The sequence below is a fragment of the Danio rerio genome, chromosome 8 (genome assembly GCF_049306965.1).
Source record: "Danio rerio strain Tuebingen ecotype United States chromosome 8, GRCz12tu, whole genome shotgun sequence".
NCBI lineage: Eukaryota > Metazoa > Chordata > Actinopteri > Cypriniformes > Danionidae > Danio > Danio rerio.
In genome coordinates, this window is record NC_133183.1 from 16,634,084 (window position 1) to 16,646,409 (window position 12,326).

General features: G+C 36.6%; 1 protein-coding gene across 1 annotated transcript in view; it reads left to right on the forward strand.

Moving 5' to 3' along the window:
• Window positions 1–12,326, forward strand: part of si:dkey-21p1.3 — a 46,798-nt gene that overhangs the window by 31,165 nt on the left and 3,307 nt on the right. The window contains exons 31-62 of the mRNA XM_021478389.3: window positions 10–63; window positions 159–212; window positions 409–462; window positions 705–749; window positions 836–880; window positions 2,179–2,286; window positions 2,390–2,443; window positions 2,534–2,587; window positions 3,851–3,904; window positions 4,017–4,124; window positions 5,678–5,731; window positions 5,836–5,943; window positions 6,025–6,078; window positions 6,157–6,210; window positions 6,337–6,390; window positions 6,473–6,526; window positions 7,217–7,324; window positions 7,429–7,482; window positions 7,597–7,650; window positions 7,736–7,789; window positions 8,029–8,082; window positions 8,174–8,227; window positions 8,296–8,349; window positions 8,426–8,479; window positions 9,253–9,306; window positions 9,391–9,444; window positions 9,528–9,581; window positions 9,666–9,683; window positions 10,185–10,247; window positions 10,643–10,714; window positions 10,854–10,989; window positions 11,149–11,255. Of these exons, the coding sequence (XP_021334064.3) occupies window positions 10–63; window positions 159–212; window positions 409–462; window positions 705–749; window positions 836–880; window positions 2,179–2,286; window positions 2,390–2,443; window positions 2,534–2,587; window positions 3,851–3,904; window positions 4,017–4,124; window positions 5,678–5,731; window positions 5,836–5,943; window positions 6,025–6,078; window positions 6,157–6,210; window positions 6,337–6,390; window positions 6,473–6,526; window positions 7,217–7,324; window positions 7,429–7,482; window positions 7,597–7,650; window positions 7,736–7,789; window positions 8,029–8,082; window positions 8,174–8,227; window positions 8,296–8,349; window positions 8,426–8,479; window positions 9,253–9,306; window positions 9,391–9,444; window positions 9,528–9,581; window positions 9,666–9,683; window positions 10,185–10,247; window positions 10,643–10,714; window positions 10,854–10,989; window positions 11,149–11,255 (2,052 nt within the window). The remainder of the gene's footprint in view (window positions 1–9; window positions 64–158; window positions 213–408; window positions 463–704; window positions 750–835; window positions 881–2,178; window positions 2,287–2,389; window positions 2,444–2,533; window positions 2,588–3,850; window positions 3,905–4,016; window positions 4,125–5,677; window positions 5,732–5,835; window positions 5,944–6,024; window positions 6,079–6,156; window positions 6,211–6,336; window positions 6,391–6,472; window positions 6,527–7,216; window positions 7,325–7,428; window positions 7,483–7,596; window positions 7,651–7,735; window positions 7,790–8,028; window positions 8,083–8,173; window positions 8,228–8,295; window positions 8,350–8,425; window positions 8,480–9,252; window positions 9,307–9,390; window positions 9,445–9,527; window positions 9,582–9,665; window positions 9,684–10,184; window positions 10,248–10,642; window positions 10,715–10,853; window positions 10,990–11,148; window positions 11,256–12,326) is intronic.

Genomic DNA, 12,326 nt, shown 5'->3' on the forward strand with positions numbered 1-12,326 from the left:
TCTGAACAGGGTTTACAGGGAAAGCCTGGCGCACCAGGAATTCAAGGTCCCATTGGAAAAAAAGTTAGCTTATTTTCCTTTCCTAATTGACAAAATTTTCAAACTGTCCGTTCTGACATTAATGTCTAAGAATATGACCTGTGACTGCTATTAAATAGGGGGAAACAGGGAGCCGAGGACTTACTGGCAAACCCGGAAAACCTGGAATCAGTGTAAGGAATGATTTCATAAAATTCCAAACAATTGATATATTACATGACACCCAGTTCTCCAGACTAAATTCTTTCCAATTTCGGAGATTTTCTTTTCTTCGGTGGTCTTTATTGCACTTTGGATCCATTTTAAATGGCTAGTTCAGTTTTAATAGGGTGTTTAATAATGCAACATGTTGTGGTCTGTTTTTCTCAGGGTGTTAAAGGCAAAGAGGGTTCAGTAGGGCTTCATGGTAAACCCGGAGAAAAGGTTAGTGGTTTCGTAAACTGTAGCAGTCATGTCATGTGATAATAAATCCCTAAATATGATGACAAACTTTAGTGCAACAAACATCTTTGAACATTAGCCATGTTTAATTATAGTTAGCCGCAGGTAATGTCCTTTAATTCTTGTATTTAAACCAAACATCATTTGATTCACAAGCCATATGATCATCTGTCACTTATTTCCTTGCAATCTGTATCCAAATACACTTTTTCATGTGGTTTTAGGGCAAAATTGGCCCTGAGGGGCCAAAAGGAAAGCCTGGTCAGCCAGTGAGTGCCTATTATATATAATGTAATTTTAATTCATGAGCAATAAATAAAAGTCTTGGTTGAAATCTATCTATTTTAATATCTAGGGTCCTCGAGGTATAGGAGGAGGGAAAGGCTACATGGGACCTCCAGTAAGACAAACTTTTTTCCAATCTTTTGTCAGGTTCCATAATGCTTCATTTTCTCCATAGTGAAATAGATTTTTTACAATAAGAATAAACCTTTAAAGACTGAAGATGTGCCTTTGTAAAACCTAATTGTTTACTTACTTTTTTTAACAAATGTATTTAAAAACTACTTCCACCAATCAGAGAGAAGAGACATAATTAGCTCCGCCTTTCACAGTAAAGACCACCATGATATAATCGAGTCTCATTTTGTTCTCAATCTTAGATTATTCGTATATATACATTGCAATAATTTTTAATATGTGTCTGTAGATACACTGTAAAACCCAACAGTTAACGTTATCAAATAAAATAAGTGTAGTTAACTTAAAATTGACTGAAAGTTAATTCTACTCATTTGAAAAGAGTTTTGAACTCAGCATTAAAGGTAATGACTTAATTAAATACCTCAAGTTTACAGTACTCATATAGATTTTTTTTTTTTTTTTTAACTCAAATGGTTTGTAGCAATCGGTTTCCTCAAATGGTTTGAGTTGCCTTAACTTATTGGGTTTTACAATACTCAATTGATTTAAGTTCTCTTCATTTATTGGGTTTTACTGTTCTCTGATTGCTTCGTTTACTCAAATGGATTACGTTTACAGTACTCATTAGGATTAGTTTTTGAACTTAAATGGTTTGTTGCAATCGTTTTGCTCAAATGGTTTGAGTTACCGGAAATTTTGGGGTTTTACAGTGTAGTGTTATATGTCCCTGTCATTATTCATTTGTGTTCACAATGCTTCATATAATTGTTGTTCTTACCCTAATTAAAGTGCACAGTCTTGTACTTTTGTGTCTAGTTTTCATATACCATACTTTTGGGATGTAAATCTGTTTTATGTTTGTCACAATTCACATTTGTGCCAGGCTGGTTTGCCTTATGGCTTATAATGATTAAAAGGAATAGTTTACTCAATGGATATTTTTCTTACAAAAGCCCATTGCTTCACTTCAGAAGGCGTTTGTTAACCCACCCAGTTATTTAGATTACTTTTATGGTGGATGCTTCAAAATTGTTCTGCCATTACAAAGCTGAGAAAAGTCAGGATTTTAATATTAATATAACAAAACTCCAATTGTCTTTGTCTAAAAGAAGAAAGACATACTTTTGCTTTACAAAAAAAAAATATATATATATATATATATATATATATATATATATATTTTGGAAGCAGCACTAATGGAAAAGTATAACAATAATACTACATGTAAGACCTGTCTAGAAATCATGAAATATCTGTGAATGCTATCTTCTGAAGGGGCTACAGGGAAACATAGGCCAGTGGGGTGAGACAGGTGTGCGGGGACTAGAAGGACATCAAGGGCCACCAGGCCTGCCCGGGCCCCATGGAGTAGCAGGGTATCCAGTATGTGATGTTACTCTATTCAACTCATTGTTATGAGAGTGTGTAACCTCTCACATTTGGAAACTAATGGAGTATTGATTGACTCTCTCTCTCTCTCTTTCAGGGTAAAGATGGACCTCTTGGACCCATCGGGCCTGAAGGAGACAAAGGCAATAAAGTAGGCTGTATTTTTTTCTTTTCTTATCTTCATTTTTGATGACGAGTTCTCTCACACTGTACTTACTAGTTTTAAAAATATTTTCCAAAGGGACTGAGAGGAGACAGTGGATTGAAGGGAGTTGCTGGTATCGATGGTGAGGAGGTATATTGCTTATAAATCTTATTTATGGTCATGCCTTAATCAGTTAATATCTGATTTTACCAAAGTTTATGTATTGTGTTTAAAGACAGTTTGCTTAGATTCTCCTAAATATCTGGTTTAACCTCAACAAAAAAAAAAAAAATAACTGAATGATGATGGGTGATGTGCAACGGCTGGAAAAAGAGAAAACTCTCATCTTCTCAAACAGAATGGCTGGAGACTTAACAACAAGGTCAAATAAAAAAAAAGTTTTAACATAAAATCAAATATAACAAAGAAAACAGGGTATTAACTCAGAAGGGGGCAAAAATTAAGCTAGCTCCTAAGATGATCTCTTGCTAATCTGAAACGAAGAAAAAAACTAAAATACATCAGCATAAACTATATTAACTCCGTTCACTGTCATTAACAGGAGAAAACTAATTCAAAACAAAAATGGCACCCACCTTCTCTACTTAACTCTCAAAATAAAAAAATAATGATAAACAAACAAATCAACCAGACTGGTTTGAGGTGTGGCTATGTGTTCCTAATTTAACATTTGGTATAAAAGAATCTTAAAAAACAAAAATCAGGTTTCCACAAAAACATTAAGCAGCACGACTAGTTTTCAGCATATAGCGATAAGAAATGTTTCTTGAGCATAAAGTCAGCATATTGCAATGATTTTTAAAGATATTGACACTAAAAACTGGAGTAATTATTGTTTAAAATTGTAAAAATATATTTAAAAAATGTAAAAATAGGAAAACAATTGCGTTTTTTTAAAATGTAACAATCTTTCTGTTTTTACTGTGTGTTGATCAAATAAATTTATTTGTGAGCATAAAACAATTCTCTCAAAAACATCAAACGAACGTGACATGGTGGCTCAGTGGTTATCACTATCCCCTCACAGCAAAAATGTTGCTGGTTCAAGTCGCAGCTGGGCCAGTTGGCATTTCTGTATGGAGTTTGCATGTTCTCCCTGTGTTCACACGGGTCTCCTCTGGGTCCTCGGGTTTCCCCCACAGTCCACATGCACTATAGGGGAATTGAATAAATTAAATTGGTCATAGCGTATGTGTGTGAATGAGTGTGTATAGATGTTGCACTGGGTACTGGGTTGCATCTAGAAGGGCATCCATATGCTGGATAAGTTGGCGGTTCATTCCGCTGTGGTGACCCCTGATGAATAAATAGATTAGGCTGAAGGAAAATTAATGAATAAAAGAACATATACGTATACAGACCCCAAACTTTTCAGATTTTATATTTTTTTAGGGCCCAGTAGGTGAAACTGGACCAGCCGGACCAGCAGGAAGTAAAGGGTTGTCTGTACGTACAAATACTTCCATGCTGCATGTTTGCCAACTCCATTGCATACATGTATATTGTGTTATGTGTTATGTGCTGTAAATGATAAACAGGACAGATTTGTTGGTTGCAGGGTGAAAAGGGTAAAGAAGGTTCTGTTGGTGATCATGGCCCAAAGGGAATCCAAGGAGAGAGTGGAAATCAAGGACTATCTGGAGTGAAAGGACCAAAAGGAAGAGATGTAAGATGATTAAGTGTTGGATTTTTTTTTAATACTTTAAATGACTGAAAGACTTTTACTGAGTTTTACTGAGAAAATTAATATGCACTGCAGTGTTTGAGTGTTCTGAGTTTGTATTAGTTAAGCAATTAGTCCACCAAAATGTGTATAATCCATACTTCAAGAGTTCACACTTGTTTGGCATGCTGTCTTGGGAGAGAACTTATGAGATCCTTGAGCCCTGGGCTCCCTCCCATTTGCAGGGCGAGAAGGGAGTTTGAACTCAGGTAGATCTCGATGAATTCCCCTGTCCTATTTCTAGCTAAATGACGGATATAGATGACTGAGGAGAGGTGTCCTCGCTAAGAGCTTGACTATAGTTTTAATTTTGTGTGTTCAATTTACTTAGGGTGCATGTTATTTGCACTGTGTGAGGAAACCAGGGAACCCGGGGAAAACCCACGCAAACGCGAGGAGAACAATTGAAGGAACCGCCCAAGAAGCATAGATCAATGCTATATCCAGCTGCTGGATATAATATTGTGGAAGATGTTTGAGGAGAGAGGCTCCTGCTGGAGCGAAATTTTAAACAGACTTCACGGGTCTGGATAACTGGCAAGGGAGGGGCTGGGAGTTACTCCTGCGGGAGTCGAGACTCTGGAGAGAAGCTAGGGGGAGCCCGTGGAAGTCGGAACTGGGAGAGTAAGGGCCTATGCAGAGGTAGTCTAAAGAGTTCCAGTTTATTGAGATGACATGGAGCGTAGACGCCGAGATCAGAGAGTAGCTTGTGGAGTTTTGTGACTGTAATTCACTTGGCTGGGTGGACGGAGGTGGAGGAGGAGGATGAGACATATGAAGAGGTGGGTGTAATGTTTTGGTGTCTTGAAGTGGAAGGTGTTGGCGATGCTTAAAGGTGTATTCTGACAGTTGAGGAGCGTGTCAAGCGGCGACCTCTTGCTTGCTTCACAGGCTCGTCTTGAGAACCGTGCGGAGCTGGGTGTTGTTGGGCCGCCACCACTGTCGATCCGGGGAGATCGCTTTCTTCTAAGAGGTTGAAGTTGTTGGTTGGGTGGCTGGAAAGGTCATTGTTGGTATTGTTATTGTTGTTGTTGTAGTTGTTTTCCATAATGGTAGGTAATTTTGTTGAGAGTTGCTGCTTGGTTTTGGCAGGATTCGGTGTTCTACAAGACGAAGGTATTGAGATAAGAAAAACTCTAGTTATTTATAGCGAGTTATCATGAGCTGATGCTGGAACAGCTGAGAACAATCATAAGCACGTGATCCTCTCGAAATTAGTTTTTAAATAAACTTCACAAAGTATGAAGCTGATTGGTCAGTTCTTCTCACGTGACTCTTGGTACGCTTGTGGTATTCTGAAAGGTTGAGATGTTTTCAACTAAGTGCACCTGAAAAACATGTCGCGCCCTTCAGGTTTCAGATGGAAAAGTGCAAATTCCATCAGGCTGTAGCACTTCAAATACACATCCTGGTTCAAAAACACTTTGGGCATTTATAAGAATATTTACACATGGTGTAAACTTGTGAAAAAGATGTTGTGTGTTTGTTTTTGTCAGGGAATGAGCGGTGCTCCAGGGCAGAAGGGAGATCCTGGATCCTCTGGTGAAAAAGTGAGGATTTTTTTGATGAGGATTGCATATGTGTTTTGGTGCAAGAGATAATGTGTTGCACATTCTTGTTGTTTTATGTTTTCTGTGGGTTTGTGAATATTTAGGGTCATCCAGGTGTAAGAGGTCAATCCGGATTAGTAGGACAGTACGGTCCTGGTGGAAACATGGGAGAAGGTGGAGATAAAGGTGACAAAGGTCTACCTGGACTTGCTGTGAGTGCCTCGCCCTTCTTTATGCACGATGAAGCTATTGAAGAAATACATGGTCATATTTACAGTTTTTTTTACATATAGGGTGAGACAGGGACAACAGGGCCAATAGGTCCAAGTGGTGTTATAGGATTGCCAGTAAGTTTGGACTACTATATTTGAGGTATTGTATTTTTTGAGATACCCATTACAGATTTATGTTTCATCTAAATGTAGGGTTTGACTGGAAAAGAAGGATTTGGTGGACAAAGTGGAAAACATGGGCCAAAAGTATGTTTTTTTGCTTGTTATTTATTATTTTGGTACCATATTTATAGAAATAATATGCAATGACATACATCACACTAACTTACATCTTTAATCGAGTAATTAAATTAACTTTTTTGTGCACTGTAGGGAGAGCCTGGACTTAAAGGGAGTTCAGGGGGCCCTGGGAAGATCGGATCAGTTGTATGTACTTACCTTTGGTGGTGCATGCATTATAAAATAAAATATCTGGCAAAACTGACCTGAATTGTATATGTTGTTACAGGGTGCAATAGGTCTAATTGGGAAGAAAGGAGAGCCTGGAAAACAAGGCAGAGTGGTGAGATACACTTTACATCCTCATTTATTTCCAATACAAACAACAAAACATAAGGCTTTTGCTATTGAAAGTTCTGTGAAGTGCTTTGAAATGTGATTTTTTTTATTCTACGTTTGACGTAATCTTAAGTGAAAAAATTAAGAGAGGGTGGTACATCGAGTAGCTCTCCCCTTGAAAAAAAAACAGCTAATAGCATTTGGTTTTATCACAGCTCTGCCAGTGAGAATGGTTGAACTCAAGCACATCAAATGAAAAATGAGTTGCATCTTAAAGGGGGCAGGGCATTTCAAAAATATCAATTAATGAGAAACCTGAAGCATGAGGAAGCAAAAGTTGAAAAACTGCAAACTTTAGATGTTTATATCAGTTTTATATTTTCTGAACACAAATTAACATGAACACACTAGCTAATAGATATTCTTAAAAAGACCTCATTTTAATTTCATAAACCTTTAAAACAAAGACAAAGACATTTCACTTTGGCATGTAGTAAAGTGTATGCTAACATTTTAGTATAGAGACTAATACTCACTTTAAACTAGATGCTTGTAAACTTGCATATTAGTTCTTATGAAGCACATTTTAAGCCTTTTTCTGCATGATTATAAATCCTTTGAGACAAAACTCACAGTTGTTACTAAATTACAGTGTTAGCACGTTTGAACGGTCATCTGTGGGTTTTATTTTTAGGGCCATGTGGGTCAGCCAGGAGCTGTGGGTCCTCAAGGACCAAAGGGGAAACAAGGATCCTTAGGAGCTCCAGGGAAAAAAGGAGTCAAGGGTCTACCAGGGCCAAAGGCCAGTTACTCAATAGTTCAGAAGATATTTTGAGAATAATATGCTACTAAATATACTGAATGCCTGCCAACACATTAAAAACATTTCATGATCCTTTCACACAGGGAACAAGGGGATTTCCAGGAAGGAGAGGAAGTAAAGGTGTTGCAGGAAAGCCAGTGAGTTTTTCAGGCTTTTATGATTGTGATTACCAGCAGCTTAGATTGTATTACTTCATATTTTGCCAACACAAACCAATAAAAATGCATGCATTGGATTTATTTGTTCACTAGGGACCTCAAGGGCCAAAAGGGAAACACGGCATTCGCGGTTTTCCTGGGAAGCCAGCAAGTATCCCCAATACAGATCCTAAAACTTTTTGAGTTTTTAATGATTGTGTCAAAGTTTTCTCTTAATCTAACTTCATTTTAGGGACGCAGTGGAACAGATGGACTGCTGGGAGTTATAGGAACCGAAGGGGACCCAGTGAGTAGCTTGATCTTATTTTATAATGAATAAAATGTCAAATTTATCATTGCTATGTTTATTAGGGCCTTTTGCGTTATTTATGTGAGATTTAGCCCATGTAAAATCAGTCAGATTGCTTATAAATCTTATATTCCTTCATTAGAATGACATCCTGGATGACAGATTTAGCACAGAAGTGAGTACCCACTAGCCTATTGTACAGGTACTGTTAAGTGAATGTTTACATAAACTTGCAGGGTGATATTGGATTCAGAGGACGTCCAGGGAGACCAGGTCTGCAAGGTAGTGCTGTAAGTAAGCTTGTTTTGTACAGGCATGAAAAATGTGTCAGTTATAAAATATTGTTATTATTTTTGGCATAGTTTCAATACTCATTCACAGGGAGCCACAGGAATACCAGGTTTGCAAGGGAGTCGAGGTCCTGCTGGACCAAAGGTAATTGCCATTCTGACTTTAAAAAAAAAGAAAAGTTTCCTACTGCAGTTTAATGACATTCACCACAGGGCTCTATTGGACTGAAAGGGAAAACAGGGCCTTCTGGACCAATAGGACCAAAGGTAATAAACTAAAGTTTTTTGTTTTGCCTTCAACAGTCCACGAGGATTTAATTGTCTACTGTTTGTTCACTTAAAGGGTATTCCAGGACTTCAAGGTAAAAAGGGAGATGACGGACAGAAGGGAACAATGGTATTATTGTATCTCTTTCTATATTTACTATACACTATGGGCTCTATTTTAACAATCTAGACGCAAAGTCTAAAGCGCATGGAGCAAAAGCATTAAGGGCATATCCGAATCCCCTTTTGCTATTTTAAGCAAAATACGGTTTGCGCCCAACACATGGTCTAACAGGGTTGTGCTTATTCTCTTAATGAATTATGGGTGTGTTTTGAAAATAACTTGCTTTAAACTAATCAGAGTCTCATCCGCCATTCCCTTTAAGAGACAGTTGTCACGCCATGGCACATTTGCTATTTACATGGCGAACTTTGTAAGTGGAAAACTGAATGCTTCACTTGTGAGAAAACAGTTAAACAAACCATCTGGGCGAGGATAAAGAACGAGCCTCCTCCAATCGGCCTCTTTAATTTTTTTTATGTTACTTTTACTCATTACTCATTTACTTTGGTGGATAAGGAAACGGTGTTGTACACAGTCCACTAAAGACATCCATTAGCCTACATATTTTATTTTTTTTGTTAAGCACAAAGATTTGTTTCCAAACTATTTCTAAATTTAGTTTTAACTTCCAGCAAACGAATAAATGAACAATAATAATGAAGTGTTGTCAAAAAACTATATCCAAACCCACGTCCTATTTTTATGCCTCACATGGTGACACATACGTCTACAACACCAGACAGGTGGACATATCTAAACTTGTTTTTATTAAAGCAAATATAAATATAATAAATAATACTAATATGGATTTGCTATTTAATTGTTAATGCAATTCACAGGGCCAAGTTGGTATAACAGGTTTGCAAGGGCCCATTGGACCACCAGGAGTAAAGGTAAGTTTCAGTAAAACAATGGCAGCACATTTAAAAAAAAAAGGGTTTTTAAGTGCTTTATGAATGTTTTTCTTCGTCTTGCAGGGAAATCAAGGTACTCCAGGCTACAAAGGGCGCCCTGGACCAAAAGGCATTAAGGTAAATTACTGTCTTAAGTACAGTGTGCACATATGTACTACAACTATTAATTTCTTTTTTCATAAATGTTTTGTTTGTTACAGGGTGAATCTGGTGCTCGTGGGCGTCCTGGTGGAAAAGGACTTCCTGGTTCACCTGTACGTCTGTTTGTGAACTCATTGACTATCTTTATACTTCAGAACACTGGCACATATTAGACAGATTCTCGTTTTGCTCCGCAGGGTCTATCTGGAAGGAAGGTGTGTACTGAAATTGCAGGTGTGATTAAGTCATTTATATAGCTCTGCTTATCTTTACCCTGTACCTGAACCAGGTAGGTACAGATACCGGTGTCATTGCAGTCAGAGTGACCAGTTGTGTATGGAAAAGACAATTTACAATAGGGTCAGGTTGAAACGATAATGTGAAATGCATATTTTGATTTAAAACTGAAATAATTGTTTAATATTTTGTAAAAAAAAAATAATAATAAATTTAAAAATGAATGATAAATATTTAAAATTATGCACTTTTGTAAAAATCACTAATCAAATAAGTGGAAAACACACAACAGTATTTTACTAGTTTTATACATTTTTTATTAGTCTTACTGTTTAAATATATAATGGAGGGATGAATGTCAGTGTTAAAAGTGTGTTTTAATAAATGATGCTAATATTTATTTGAAACAATAAATGCTACAGTCAGTAAATATATATTAAATTTGTGTGTACCTCCTTATTTGTTGTTTATGTCAACAGGGAATAAAAGGAGTTCAGGGAAAATCTGGGCAAAAAGGTGTGAAAGGTCAAAGAGGACGACCTGTAAGTAGTATATTTTGCCTAATAATGTCAATATTGTTCATTTTATACACAGCAAGTTTTTTTGCATCTAAAATACATATAAATGATGTCCAAAAATAAATATATTAGGCTAAAACAAGGCAAAATCTGTGCTGTCTGTGAAAATATAATAAACATCTAACAACAGTCCAAAACAGACCATCAAATAGACAAGAACAAACTGCGTATGGGAAGTCTGTCCCATCTGTCTATTTGAAGACTTTAGGATGTCTATTAGGTTTTCCCTGACAGCCCAAATTTAGCCATGTTTAGCCAAAATGTTTAGACATCTTTTAAACACAGATTTGCTTGGTCTGTGATTATTTAATTTCAAATGTTATATGTCTGTTTATCTATTCTATGTGTTTTTTTACAAGGGAAAACCAGGTATTGTCAGCCAGGTGAAACCAGGACCTCATACCCCCCCTCAGAGAAGAGGATCACAAAATGTCTGTATCCAAGCATTCAACCTCAAAAACTTTTTGTGTCAATTAGAGTTAAGATAAATGAGTGGTCTGCTAGCAGAAAGACCCAAGTTAAATCATATGGCCTATTTTTTTATCCAATATTTTTGCATATTCTTTTCAGAAAGCATTATCTAGAATGTTGCGATTTGATAACTTTGATGATTGGATTGAGGAAAACAGCCACTTACAAGGCACTAAAGACAACCCAGCATCCTCATGCAGAGAGCTGAGTCTCATCCAGCCTCACCTCAGAGACGGTGAGCAAAAAACCATCTCATTTGGAAATCCGATATATGGCCATAAATGGACGCATATTGTATGTCATACATGTGATTTGCATATATTGCCGGATTTTTAAGTGGTAAAGAAATCATACAGAAAGATATTTGGAATTCACTGTGCACCTGTGTTCATAGGACACTACTATGTCGATCCTAACCACGGATGTCCTTTTGATGCTCTCCGAGTCTTCTGTAATTTTACTGCCGGTGGTCTAACTTGTGTGTCTCCTGTCCAATCTAATGTAAGTTTACATTTTGTCAATCTTCTTTGATGACTCTAACTCAAGTAAAGTAATATTTTTGTCTCTGAGATCGCCAAAAGTGTGACAAAAGGCATGGTCCACCCAAATGAATGGCAATAAATACATGTAAAACTACATAAATAACTGTAGCACCTGATGATATATTCAGGTCTTAAAAAGTGAACTAGTATTAATTCTCTTAGACAGACCAATTGCATTGATTCATAAGACCTCAGTGTATCATCAGGAGACACCAGTATTACTTTTGTTTGGCCTATATATGTTTTTTGACTCTCCAAGTGCACTTTTATTTTATGAATCAACACATTTTAAAACAAACAAACATATTTATTGTTCTACTGAAGAAAAACCTCATGTACATATTTGATGGCCTGAGAGTGAGTAAATTAACTGCAAATTATTATTGTTGGGTGATCTATACCTTTAAAAATTTCAATATTACAGAAACAGAATATATAAAAAAAGATTTGGCATTAATAACTTATACACACAACAATAATATATAGACACAGGGTCCGTTCTTTGTACTTTGCTTAAATGATCTAAGATGATTTGGCAAATCATGGATCTTTTAAGCGGGATAACTGATATCTGGCTAATTTGGTTCTTCAAACAAGGTTGTGAATCAGAATAAAATGTCTGGATGAACTTGTCTGAGATTGCTGCGTGTGTTGTGAAGGACTGATCTATCGATCCTCGAAATCATGATCAGCAATGCAACGATTGGCTGACGGCACAGCAGTGTAATAACATCATGTGATAAACATTCAATTATCCATGTGAGCAAAATTATATAAAATTCGTAGTGTTTGTTAAATATGATACGCAATAACTTTCCACATTTGTTGTGGGCTGCAGGCTTTACACATTCATGTGCCAAGAATATTTAGCAATTTATTTAGTTTTACTTTTAGAGCGGATTTTCTTTATTTTAGTAGGCATGTTGATGTTTCTTAGTAAATGGCTGTTTAAATTAATTTTACATCAAAAAAGCATTTTGATATTGGTAAAGGTGTCTGTAACTTTTTTCCAAGCATCAAATTACCGCCA